Source organism: Erpetoichthys calabaricus, chromosome 4 (genome assembly GCF_900747795.2).
Source record: "Erpetoichthys calabaricus chromosome 4, fErpCal1.3, whole genome shotgun sequence".
NCBI classification, from domain to species: domain Eukaryota; kingdom Metazoa; phylum Chordata; class Cladistia; order Polypteriformes; family Polypteridae; genus Erpetoichthys; species Erpetoichthys calabaricus.
The window spans coordinates 66,625,006-66,639,455 of record NC_041397.2 but is presented as its reverse complement, the minus strand read 5'-3'; the positions used below and the strand labels follow the sequence as shown (position 1 = coordinate 66,639,455).

The window sequence follows — 14,450 nt, the reverse complement described above, 5'->3', positions numbered from 1 at the left end:
GTTATGAAGTCTTACACATTCATAAAATTATGTCCATGGGTTCATGGATTTACAGAAAGTGGTCTGAGGAAGGAAAATGATATTGCTTTGCCAAACCCTCCAATATAATATCCTCAGGAGCCTGTGAAATGTTAGGAGTAGGTTAGGTGTGACCCTCTGTTTCTATAGTGTTGTAATGTAATTTGCATTTATATGCAAATGTTTATAGTACTAGGGTGTTGTACCGTGTTAGCCATTATGGATGTAGTGAGAAGTCAAACAAAATTACACCTTTAATTGGCTAACAGAAAAGATTACAATATGCAAGTTTTTAAGGCAACTTGGGCCCTTTCTTCAGGCAAGATGTAATCAAATGTTTAGAAATTTACTGTTAGTACAATATATTTCTAAATGTGTACCCAAGACATGTACTGAAAAAAACAGTGCTATACAAAAATAAATCGAATAAGAATGAAAATGTGGAAGTGACCGCTAGTAAATCTTCAATATGGAGGTGTTATGGAGGTAATGTGGGTTCCTTTACAGTATGAAGACAGTGGGCGAGCTGTCTTCCCTTTACAGGGGATTGTAGGAGAATTCTGACACCACTTTATATATTGGAAAAATTCATACAGCCCAGAAGCAGTCCTAGATCCTTGATCATTTAAAACAGAATGCCCGCGATCAACTGCAGTTCTGTGTCTGGACTTTCACCATTACTGTGTACACACATCTGTCTGCCAGAGAGGACTTCCATGAGGTAGCAATCATTATAGGCCGTGATGTGCATTTTGCTGGCCATCTCAGCTTAACTCATAAATGTTTCATAGCATTATGGGAAATAATGATTACACTCTGGCAAATAGACTACAAGATCAGTCTACAGAGACCCTACGGCTGTAATGGAGTAGGATATCTTGCATAATCAATTTGTAGCGAACCCTGACTTTCAGAGAAGATTGAGATTGCAGAAAGATTTGCATAGCGCTTGAGCCACTATGTTTGTAAAATGAAGGACAGGTAAAATTAAGCCAACACCTAAGCCCTACAACAGTTTTCCACCCTACTATGCAAATATTAACAGAAGACCCAGAAAAATCTACCCTATATATATAAAATTCTAAGCCTTAAAGTGTAACGATTTTGTGCAACGATTTTATGCAACGTTTTTTATGTGATGTTTTTTGTCACGCTTTAAATCAGGCTTATTTTAAAACCTACATTTATATGTTTGGTATCATTCTTTTCAGAATTTATTGAACTTTAATATACTAATATATAAATTTAAACTAATATATATAAACTAATATATCAAGAACTTATGTCCCGTGAGACAAGACTTTGTGCCAAAAGATTTAATCACACCCAGGGCCGGAAATAAAAGACAAAGTGTAGATGACAAAGAACGCTGCTGTACAGGCTTTTAAATGTTCAAAGTGCTGCGCGAGCCCCCCTCTTCACAACGCAGGTGACAGAGACGTGAAGCAGCTGGCGCGTAACGCAGGTCAGAGGGGTTAGCGAGTAAATCGAGCAGGAGGTAAGCCCCCTAGTGTCAAAATAAATTAAATATATTAAGCACGAGCTATGTATTCCAGTGACATGAGATTGAAGAGTGAGATGTTAAGAAGTAGAAGTGCTGAAAGTTTTGTTTTCTGAGATTTGAGAGTTAATTAAAAAACAAATTTTGCCCCTAAACCTTTTTTTGGTTGCCGCTGTGTGGGAATGTTGAAGCTTTTTTCCTTTAGAAGGTTTTTTTGTTTTTTTTTTTTTCTCCTGTGCAAGGAAAAAGTAGTTGAGTGTTTGGGGAAGCGTTTGGAAAAGTTACTTTTACTTACTTGTATTTGTTCTTGTTATTAGTTCAGGCTACAAAAAGGACATAGCAGTGCTAGAAAAGGTCCAAAGAAGAGCGACTAAACTCATTCCAGGGTTACAGGAGATGAAATATAAAGAAAGATTAAAAGAGCTGAGCCTTTTCAGTTTAAGTAGAATGAGATAAAGAGGAGACATCATTGAGGTTTCTAAAATTATGGAGGGAATTAGTGCAATGTGACTTTAAAATTAGTTCAGCAAGTGTTGGAAACTTATTAAGAGTAAATTTTGCACAAACATTAGGAGGTTTTTCTTAACACAGAGAACCACAGGTACATAAAATACTCTACCAAGTCGTGTGGTAGACCGTAGGACTTTAAGGACTTTCAAATCTAGACTTGGTGTTATTTTAAAAGAATTAAGTGATAGGAACAGTGAACTTTGTTAGGTTGAATGGCCTGTTTTTGTCTAGATTTTTCCAATGTTCTACTATATACAACTATTTACAAACACAGCAACGAAAAGTAATAACAAACATATAAAACGTACACCATGAACAACTTCCACAGATGATTTATACAGTTCTGTAAATGGTGGATGTGGATCCTGAATAGAAACAACAGCTACTTGAACTGAAGATGGGATAGGATAATCCCTTTTTGTAAACTACTTCATGGAAAAATGAATAATATATCATAGTCCTACCACCAGTTTCCAAAAGGTGAATAATCTTCAGAGGTGTGCCTCTTTCATGAAGGGCAAGTGAAGACAAGAAAGGGAAAAATCCCCACTGCCGTCCGTATATCTATCTGATGGCAGCACTGATCCTCTTCTGCCGCAATAGCCAGTACACAACGGTTTTTCTTTCTGCTGATGATCAAGTGTGTGGAGAGTGAAAAAGTCAAAAAGTCCAACTACGTCCTTCTTTTCTGGTTTTATACGTGCAGTGCCTACAGTTACAAACAACAATTCCCACAAGGCACTCCACGTCTGTACAAACCTGTTTAAAGACACAGACCCCATATTTCCATCCCAAGTATCCGTACTACCAGTATTGTCACTAACTACAAACATACTGCGCAATAAGAAATATGTGGCAATGCTACAAGTTCATTCTGGTCACAGACATCCCACCATGCTTACTCATCTGCTTTTTACAGAGGTGCGCAGTTCAAAAGTAGAAACATCATTCAAACTCTGGATCATATTTCTCTCGAAATTTATGTTTGAACCCTGGAACGTTTGAAGTTAGAATCATTCAAAGTACGAGGCACCACTGTAATCCTCATCTTGGGCGCCAGTTCGGTACCAGTTTTCTTATTTGGATCCCCAGATCAAAACTTTTAAGAATCCCTGCTGTAAAAGAAAGACACAAAAATATTATAACTGTATTAAGTTTAATTTTAAGGAAAAGTACATATTACAAAACCTGGAGTATGGATAGAAAAAAATAGTAAAATGAAGCTACTTCATAACACAAGCATGAGTAGGAATGGACATTGCTGCTATAAAGAAGATGGTGGTTATGTTTCAATTTTGTGAAATCTATATTTACCTTTGTCTGTTTTTAATCAGTATTGACTTTGCACCGTTATTGTTTTAGACACAGACAAATGCCAAGCAAAACACCAGTAATGATATGACAAAATATATCAATAGAAATGATAAATTACACAAATGACAATAAAGTTAAAAAATTAAAAAAAGCAAAACTACTAAACTAAAATTCATAAATAAATGTCACACATGCACAAGTAGGGGGCATTCTCAAGGTTTGTACACTGATTGTAATTCCACCCCAGGGCAAGAGATGGCGCTGTCATTCACATTTTTTCCACTTTCATCTACAGACCAGAGGATCTGAGACTCGATGACTCATGAAGGCACGCCCACTCTTACAGGAAGCCCCACCCCTTCCGTGGGAAGAGCCTCCATAATGGCCATGACAAACACAGAGCAGCAGTCACATTAATGGTCTCACATCTCTTTTTCTTTCAATATAAGGGAACACTGTCAGGCGCCCCAAACATTTATTTATGTAGTGCCTTATCTTTTGCAATTTATTTTAAGAAGTGAAGGATTTAGACTAACATCTATGTGTATTTTCTTTTTATCTTTCATACCTGACATTCTAAATGGAAAAGGTTATAGTCACAGATTAATTTATAAAAAACAGAATAATATTTTGCAGGTTGATGAAAGCTACAGATAGCGCAAGTGAAGACACAGGTCTCCAAAAAAATAAATAAATTAAAACAACAAAGAAAGCATGTTTTGTTGCATAGCCAAGAATGGCTTTCTGCCCTCAAATTTGTGTTCTGTAAGACTTTTTAAAATATCCTAGCTGACTACCACAAGCTCTCAGAGCAGACTTTGCCTCGTTTGATCCTCATGCTTTCTTTGGGTTGCTCATTGTTAAGTGCAGTTTTAATGCATATTTGTTACAAATTTTCCTGTCATGGAAAAATTTTAAAGAGTAGAATCAGAGAGCACTTTGTTACATCTGTAATGGATGATCATTTATTTGTGTCTGTCTTCTTATGACAATGAGACACAAGGCAACTTTGTAAAGCACCTGTTATAGGAAGGGATAACATCAGACATTCTACATTAACAAAGAAAACCTTTCATTTGCTGAAAATGTATCTTTTGTCAGGACTGGACATTCCTCCTAGGATGGTCAGGAAAAAACAATTTTATACCAGTAGCTCAAAAATGTGTCCTTCTTATTAAGGTCATATGATTAATGTTTTTGAGGATAAAGTAAACATGATTATGTAATTTGTCCAAAATCAGTTTGGTCTTTTTTAAAAATATTGTCCTAGTTAATATATATCCATATTTATATATTCAGATATAGTATATCCATGATTTTGTACATATACTGTACAAAATATAATATAGTGATAATTAAGCAACACATACATCATAAAGATTTGGGGCAGCCACCTGTATATTGTTTTCCCAGCTGCAAGAGTTAAGTTTTTTAAGCACGATGTTCATAGAATAGAGTCCAAAACAGAACTCATTATAATAGACAAAGATGGAGGCTTTAAAGGCCCGTAAAGGAAGTGACTTCATCAAAAGGGCCAGATTGGAAGTAATGTCTTCTGGGCCGGATGTGATGTCAGCAAAGGGGCTGGCACTGGAAGTGGTGTCTTCTGAGGGCAGGAGCCTTACAGGATTTCCCGAGAAAGGTCTGTAGGGAACTGAGAAAGACAGTCAGCACACTCCGCTGCCCCCTGGTCGGATGTTTTATTACAATTACTCAGGCCCTTTAGCTGCTTCCTACTCGCACATGTGTGACTATATATATATATATATAATATAAGATGGTATGTTGATAATGCTGCTACTTCACAATAAGATCAGGGTTCACCTCCTGGGTGCTCCCTGCATGCAATTTGCATGCTTTTCTTTGTCCGTGTGGGTTCCCTCCTGGAGCTCCAGCTCCCTCCCATAATCCAAAAACAGATTAAGTGACTTGGTACTGCTCAGCTAACCCGTGTGTGTATGTATGTGCCCCCTGTGATGGGCTGCTGCCCTGTCCAAGTGTTGTTCTTGCTTTGCACCCCAATCCTGCCCTAGAGAAGCAGGTTAGAAAAATGGATGAATATGTTCTTTGACAAGACATGTATTTTATATTGAGTATTAAATATATTGTGTTACTCTTTTTGACATTACACAGATTTTATTATTTTATTTACAGCATACATAGATATTGTCGTGCATGTCCACTTTGGGGACAGCTTAAGGGCTTTGGTGAGGGGGTTGGTGCTGTGTTCTAATGCCTACACTTCTCCTTCCCCTGACAGCCAGCACTCCATTGCTGATGTAATTTCCGTTGTCCATCCGCCTGGACCCGCCCTTTCCTGCCACAGGAGTATATAACCTGGGAACCGGCCATCTTTATTTCCACTTCTGTCCTGAACTTGCTTCTGAGAAGATGTCTCTGCAGTTATTGCATGATTTTTCCTTTTTCAAAACCTTCAATTATACGGTCAGGTGGTGCCCTAACACTTTATCTTTGTTGGTCTCCTCTTTTATTATATATACTGCATATATATATATCATGTCACGCATGCATGTCAGAGGGTCACCTTCCAGAAGTAAGAGGTAGGCATTACTGCCCTGCAACACCAGAGGGCATGATTGCTGACCCTTTTCTTTTTTGTCACCAAGGGCTCAGAGAAGCTGCCCATTGAAGGCCACTAGCGCCACCCCTTCTGGTGCAGAAGCTATAAAAGTAAGGCACTCCCGGAAGGAGGCATCTCATTCGGAAGTTGAACCACCCACCCACTGAGCTCTGACCCTGAACCCTGACCACTCTCCAGGGCCTTTAAACCACAGCCAACAGCTATATTTTTCTTTTCTTTCCCTATCGCACCATTGAATGCTTGTTACTTTAAGTCACTTTATAATTTTGAATAAACAGGGTGGCCCAGTGTACAAACTTACATTTCCTCTTGACTCCTGCCATACCCTCAACTGATGACTATATATATATATTGTGATGTGTGAGTCACTGTCTTGCACCCCAAAAAGGAGGCTGAGTTTCAGCACTTTAGCAAAACCAGCTTTATTCTTCATGTCTTTTCCATGAGAACAACTGTAAACCTACTTTTGCCAACCCCTGTTTATATATATATATATACAGTGCATCTGGAAAGTATTCACAGCGCATCACTTTTTCCACATTTTGTTATGTTACAGCCTTATTCCAAAATGGATTAAATTCATTTTTTTCCTCAGAATTCTACACACAACACCCCATAATGACAATGTTTGATTTGTTTGTTTTTCCACTGGCTGCTATAGCATGCAAATATAGCATAGAAAGAAAGGTTTTGAAATAAAAAAACATATAAGTAACCTTATGCAATATGCCCACTTTTGGGATACTTTTGACATCAATTTTAATTGGCCTTGTGCAGTTTTCTGTGCCAAAATATCAATAATATCAAGCTAAACACCTCAATGGAATGTAGAGGGTATGGGAGGGAAAGTCACTCCAGAATGAACTCATTTATTCCCAAGTAAAACGTGTAACAGCGCTTGTAGCTTACTATTTACTTCTTTAAGACGTTTTGTTTTTCTATATGGACAGTTGGACATTTTTCGTTTTTTATCAAATCTGTGACAAGTTTGGGCCACTGAGTGATTTTTAGAATGCAGACTTAGAACTGGCATGATGAGCACAGTACTGAGGTTCAAAGGCACCCCAAAACACGAAGCTGAGTCTCAGTACTTTAGCAACACCAGCTTTATTCAGCTTGAAACAGCAACAGCGCGGTTATTTATTGTAGCGGGATCTGCCACTCTCCTATACACAGACACAGCAGTCAGGCAGGGTCGTGGCCAAGTAGTACTGTGCCCTGCGCATTTATAATGTTCCTTGTTTCTTGTATCAGCCATTGATGGCAGGCGCTTATAGCAGGTCCGCGATCTTTTCGTATTCGCTTTTACGGCAAACTGCTACAGCACTGGGAGACTGCGATTGCTTTGGGACGCTCTTTCGCGTGTCGTCCCGTTGGGTGGAATCCCACAAGAGTTTAGAAACTCACTCACACCAGCCATGATTCTTTTCAAAGGTAAATTGCAGGTTAATTTGTTTTATGTATTTTTACTTTATATTTTGTATTAATCATTTTTATATGAATAGTTTTGGGTTGTGGAACGAATCATCTGAGTTACTATTATTTCTTATGGGGAAATTCGCTTTGATTTCTGGAACGAATTATGCTTGCAAACCGAGGTTCCACTGTATTTTTAAATTGTTCCACTTCTTTATGTAATCTGTGTTAATGTTGTTCCATTCATGTATTATTTATTATCTACTGTGAGGGACAACTGGGATGCCCTTGGAATGGAAGGACTGGGTGAGAGAGTGTACATAGTGTACATCTCCCCTGGAGCGCTAGATGGCAGCCCTCCCCTTGATTGTAGTGGTGCCTCGGATTCCCACAGGGCAGCATGAGACATAGAATTCCTCAACTCATCCCTGTTGAGATCTTTGGATGCTGCCAGAGGGTGCTGCCGAGACTAGGGAGCCCTACGTCATGGGGTTTCCATCTCACCCGTAAGTACATTCGGATCACCTGTATGGAAGAACGGAAGTACACCCGGGTGGAAGATAAAAGGAGCTGCCTGCCTCATAAGGATGAGCCAGAGTCGAGAATAGGAGGATGAGGCTTGCCAGGAGGAGTGCAGGTGGACTGAGAAAGAGAAAAGAAGATGAGAGAAAAACACCAAGAAAGAAGTGCTGAGTGCTGTATTATTGTGCTTATTGTGACTGTGCTTATTGCTGTGGGAAACTCTTGCTTGAGGAGTTTCCCGAATAAAAAGCTTTGTGTGTGCTGCACTTGCGTCTGTTTGTATTGTGTTATGGGAGCCCCCTGGTGGCCACACAATGTATTATGTATTCCCTGATTTTATTTGTACTTTGTAGTGGGAACCCCAAGAGGCAAGACCACTCTTACGTCCTGCTAAGGGACAATCCTCAGCCTAAAAATGGAGATTGGGAAGCAAGAACCTTAGCAGTTCATTGTTTGTCTGTTGTTCTTGAATTTTTTTTTGTTTTCAACAAATTAAAAAAGAAAACACAAATGTTCAAAAGGGCAAAAAAATAAGGATTTCACTAAAAGGCAAACCAAAGCAAACAAGTCCAAATGAGGCAAAAAGCAAAACCAAAAAAAGTGTTACTATCTACGACCCTCACATTAGTCTCTTTTGAGTGAAAATGACCCTTAAAGGAGATGTCATCATGTTAAGTTGAAAAACTTCTCTTAAAGTCACAGCTAGTATCCACCAAACTAATTCCTTTCAAAATTTTAAACAATTCAATTATGTTTCCTCTTAATCACCATGTGCTTAAACTTGAAAGGTTTAACTCCTCGAGTCTCTTCTTATAGTTCACAGCTCTCAGTAGCAGAATCACCCTAGCTGTTCTTCTCTGGACTTTGTCTTTTTTGTAATATGGCAGTCAAAACTGTACACACAGAACTCTGGAGGAGGCCTTGCTAGCATGTTATGCATCTTATTTACAGCCTCCCTTGACTTGTGCACTACACATCATGTTACATTATCTAACATCCTATTACCTCTTAATGGCTCCTGTACATAGTTTGGATGTGGACAATGTCTGCTACGACTCCTCAGTTCTTCTCATAAGGTGTACTTTCAAATTTCAAAACATTGTTGTGAATTCAAATTTAAAATATTTGCTTCATATGTGCAAAAAATTATATTTGTTTGCTGTGTAATGCCTCACCTAATTTTATGTTGGATTAGCTCCAAATATATGGAAATGTAAAAGCTGAAGGACGTCACCAATCTGATTACATAGTGTCATATGATAAATGAATATACAAAACAAAACTGAACATATCCCAATTTTGCTTTTGGTCCACTTGACTGCTCACTGCTGCCCTTTTAGAGGACACCGCCATATTTCAAAGTCGTTTGTGTACACTGCAATAAATCCACAAGTCAATCAAAAGCAATAGTGGGATTTTTAAATACCCAAGGGTGCCTTCTTTCAAGTAACCTGTATGTTTCCATGTTGTCTGCTCTCTTTAATTTGTGAAATATGTGATCTGAACACGTACATGCGAAGGCAAGTGGTGCGTCACAGCTGAGTGAATCTGTTTTTATCAAAGATCCCACCTGTGTTGAGCCGCATACCGTGACAGACTCCTTACCATTGGATAGCTGAGGATCAGAGCATTCCAATGATATATAGTTGTCCATGATGGGTCATAAATATTTATGAACAATGCTGCACATCTTCTCTCTGACACACTAACACTGAGGACTTTCAGCCAACAAATTATTCAACAGAAATGCATTAAGAAACGCTACTGAGGCTCCTTTATACCAACAGCAATACGGCTGCATAATGCCTCACTGGGACGGTGACAGCCAAGTCAGAACTGTTCCTTCTTTTGAATTGTCTTGCTTTATTGTCTTTCCAGTATGTGTTCAGACCAAAGTGTATGTGTATATTTGCTTTATATATCTATTTATGCATTTATTTATTCAAAGAGCTTCTGGAAAAAGCCAAATTTCCCCCTGTTGACAAATAAAGTTCTATCTATCTAAATGAAATTCTATCTACAGTACATGTCACAGCTGAATGGGGATTGTTTAGCTGACATGTAGTAATACTTGACGTTTGTCCTCTTTGAAAGTAAAAAGAAAACATATGGTTGATAAAGTCCTAGAAAAGTTCCAGAATGCCAGTGACACAGAATATGAAGACCTTGCTAATCTTCAGCAATTTGCAGCTCCTTTATTACAGATGCAAAAAAATAGCTGCTCATTTTTGGGTACTAAGGGGCTCTGCCCCCTGCTTGCTTCGCTCACCAACCCCCGGTTTTGGTTAACCTGAAATACATTTTAAAGAGATTCTTTTTCTCTTGGTAATTGTTACATATGCATTACATTCACTTTTACTTTAAAACTTCAGTAAAAACAATTTTTTGGAATGAACTTTTCTTCAAGATTGCATTGAATTTTGATTCCTTGTTTGGTCTTATATTGTGATAATGCAATGTATAACTGGCCGTGAGTGAATATCATTTCTTTCTCTCTTATAAATAAACCAAGTTTTTCAAATGTTTGTCCTTGGGATTTGTTAATTTTCATTGCAAAAGCTTCTTTATGAAGTTCTACTTTGTCTTTTATTTCTGACCCCGATTGGACCTGTGAGTTATTCTATTCCACTTGTTCCGGGCTAATTATTACTTTCCTTATTTTATGAATTTGCACATAGATTCTTATTGTTCTTTTTTTCCTTCTTTGTAGCATTCTTTTCTCTCCAACGCTTTTGTGTCACTTTTTGCCACACAGCTCTTTTTTCTTTGCTTAGTCGCTTATTCGTTTTTGGAGTTCTGCTTTGTCTTTTACTTGTCTTTGATTTCTGACTCAGACTTCACTTTTTTCCTTCGCTTAGTTGTTTATGAAGTTCAACTTTCTCTTTTAATAATTGTCTTTTATTTGTGACCCCATTTGGACCTACTCGTTTTTCAAATTTACTTCGTCCGGACTGATTATTACTTTCCTTATTTTCCGAATTTGCAGATAGATTATTATTTTTCTTTATTGCTTTTTTTGTGAATTTTTTTCTCACCATCGCTTTTTGGTGTCTTCGACACGCAGATCTTTCTCCTTCGCTAAGTCTGCTTTTATTTCTATTTTTCCAAATTTGCATTCTTTTCTCTCCATCACTTTGTGTTTCTTTTCGTCGTGCTGCTCTTTCTGCTTTGCTTAGTCATGGACGTGTCATCTTTAACTTATCATTTTTTAAGCTGCTCTTTGTTCTGTGTCACGGGATGTGAAAGTCTCTCTGTCTCACTTCAAATGTCTCTCTTCAAATCTGTCTGATGTGGATGTCTGTATGACGTGACTTGACTGTGTCGCGTGTGTCGCAGGATGTGAAAGTGTCTTTCTGAAGTGTCTCTCTTCAAAAGATCACATCTCGTCACCCAAAAAGTCTTGTCTCGTCCCAAGTTTTTTCTATATTTTTTCAACTGTCGGGCAGATTGCAGTTTGTTGGACTCGAGGACTGTGTCTCTGATACGGAAGTGAGCAACACTGTAAGCACCATAAGGAACAATCCTGTCTCATTTTGTCTTCCCTCTATACATCTCTGCCTTTAAATATAACACCAGGTCATGTCACCTGCAGAAATTCTCAGATGATTCTGCACTTATGGTGTGTATTGATAAAGGGATGAGACAGAGTATAGAAGTCAGGTGGGGAACTTTGCTTCTTTGTGTAAAGAGAATGGTCTGCATGTTAACATTAGCAAAATCATGTATCTTATTATTGACTTTCACCACACACTATAGTACTCTATTGTCCCGTCAATATTCAAGGAGCAGATGTAGAGGTGGTGCACTCCTACAGCTACTTGGGTGTCCACATCAATGACAGGTTGAACTGCTCTCGTAATACAGAGTGACTATATAATTATGAAAGGACAGAGCAGGCTCTTTTTTCATAGGAGACTGCATTCCTTTTAACGTCAGTAGTGACATCCTTCACATGTTCTCCAACTGTGTGATGTCCAGTGGAAATTTGTACACTGTGGTGTGCTGGGCTGGTAACATCACTTTAAGAGAGGCCCACCAAATCAACAAGCTAATTAAAATTGCAGGCTCAGTTATGGGATACAATTTGGGCCCTGTGGAGGTAACAGCAAAGTGACACACTAATACTAAGTACTCTCAGCTAATGAATTATTCAGCAGAAGTGCGTCAAGAAACATTACTGAGGCTCCTTTATACCAACAGCATTACGTCTGTATAATGCTTCACTGGGACTGTGATTGCCAAGTCAGACTTTTTCTTTGCTTTTTAATCATCATTTTAATAGTCATTCTGACTTCATCTATCTATCTATCTATCTATCTATCTATCTATCTATCTATCTATCTATCTATCTATCTATCTATCTATCTATCTATCTATCTATCTAATTCAAATTTAGGTGATTGGTATTTCATTCAATTTATATCAGTCCACAAAATATTAGGTTTGTTTGGACCCGTCTTGAATCAGAAAAAGGATTGTAATATGGTGGCATTTGTCTCATTTATGCTGTAGAAGTGATGTTTTTTTAATATTTGCTTTGTCTTAGAAGCCAGGAATATATGACAATATAGAAGTACCACTTCTGCCCTTCCTCAAGTGACAGCAGAACAGGTATCACCTATTATTTGTGACATGATTTTAAACTGCTACTAAATACGCGTATTTAAACATCACATTTCTTCAAAATTAACTCTTTTTTTACGAAATGCACATCATCATTACTGATAAACAAACATCCAACACCTCTTGTCCTAGAAAACTTGGATGAAATAAAAGATACCAGGCTTACGCTATGCTGTAATATAACAGTGTATAAACTGACAATGTCATTTGCTGGCAAAGTAAATACAGACAAGTGGTCAGTTGTAGTAGCTATGAACAGATAGGAAACATGTACGAGTTTAACATGCAGACTGAATGTAAAGTGACTTGATTTTACAGTGAATGCCATAGTAGCAGTCAGTAGGGGCTGATTCCTGATCTCAAGATGACTGAATGTTATTCATTTCAGAATCTGCTTGCTAATCTCAAAGAACTCTACTGTTTATAATGTGCCACAAGGGCAATTCAGACCAATAAAGCAATCACTAAAATTTATTAGACTTATCTCTGAGAAATAAGGCACACAGTTTTATATGGTATGTATGAAAATATAAAATGACATGTGGCTAGTGATCTTATAAAGATGTGTCTTGTGTGCTGTTGTGGAAAAAAATGCATAAAATTTTGCTTTATAATTAAATAAAAACAGTTTGTCCTGGCACTGGAGACGTGTGGAGTGTGGGTCGGACATGCACAAAACAGTCTTACTGCCCTTAGACAATCCTATTACTTGTACTACTTCGACTCTTACTACTTGTGTCAATACCTCTACTAGTATTATTACTATCATACGGTGTTTACGGGGCCTATGTATGATGAGCTTGATGTTGTTTATGAACATGTTGTTGTTTCAATGTAATAATTATTGTTCTACCAATGAATTTCACCAATACCTAGTGAGTGCGGTAATAAATTCTACCACTGTTAGGCCAACGTACCTTACAAGTACTCAACTGCACATAAAGCCCTGGGAATACAGAAAATTATGTTTTTACAGTGTTAAGAATACAACTATTTCAAATGTTTTCAAAATTCACACTGGACCACAATATTATTCATTTCATGAAAAGGTGGAAAACCATATTATTTGAATTTTTAAAAAATTAAATCAAAACATAATGTATCACTTATATTTTATTGGAAATATAATTCTCCTCTGTAATATTACATTAAGACATATAATCTTAGTCTTGTAAAAATATATATATATTTATGTTAGAACATCTTATTTAATAATTATTTTTCCAAAAAAAAACTGACCAACTAATGAAAACAGAGTCCACTGTCTTGTAGGAAGTCAGTTCTACAAATGAAATGGTTCTTTATGCCTTCAATAACTGACCAACAGGATCATGATCTTCTATACTTTCCATATATTCTTTGTCGAGACAAGACAAAGCGTCACCCTGCTTGAGCTTAGCCTGTTCCATCAGGAACGTTAAGAGTTCTTCTTTGTTCCAGTCTGTCAGAGCTAATCAGCGTCTGAAGAATCGCTCCAGTCGGTTACAGTCACCAGACTGCTTTTGAGAGTACTTGAAGCATCACCTTCTTGAAGGCCTGTCAAAACAACATTAATCATTAGCATATGGTTTTTCTTGCTATAGCTTCAGTTATGTGATAATTAAATGTAAGTTGCCGTTAATAAACTGCAAGACTAGCCACTAGGTGGTGCTGCTCTGGTTGTACATCGAACCCTGCATCGCTAACAGCTCTATCAAATATTCCTTGGTATGAGTATGCAGCACACCACCTAAGTGCAATAGGTCTACTGAGGTCTCTAAATCAAGCAGTCTGACTGACTATAGACCTGTGGCACACACATCATTTCCATTCCAATGAAATGCTTTGAACGTTTGGTAAAAAAAAATTTTAATGACAGAGATGGAGTCACTTTAAGATAACCACTGATTTGTTTACTGTAATAACAGAATTGTGAGGTGGGCTGGCGCCCTACCCAGGGTTTGT

General features: G+C 37.7%; 1 protein-coding gene across 4 annotated transcripts in view; it reads right to left on the bottom strand.

Moving 5' to 3' along the window:
• Positions 1-13,601: 13,601 nt before the first annotated feature.
• dzip1 (DAZ interacting zinc finger protein 1) overlaps positions 13,602-14,450 on the bottom strand; it is an 84,614-nt gene continuing 83,765 nt past the window's right edge. For all 4 annotated transcript variants that reach the window (XM_051926777.1, XM_028799554.2, XM_051926778.1 and 1 more), the window contains one exon: positions 13,602-14,042. In XM_051926777.1, the coding sequence (XP_051782737.1) occupies positions 13,957-14,042 (86 nt within the window). In that variant the 3' untranslated portion in view covers positions 13,602-13,956. The remainder of the gene's footprint in view (positions 14,043-14,450) is intronic.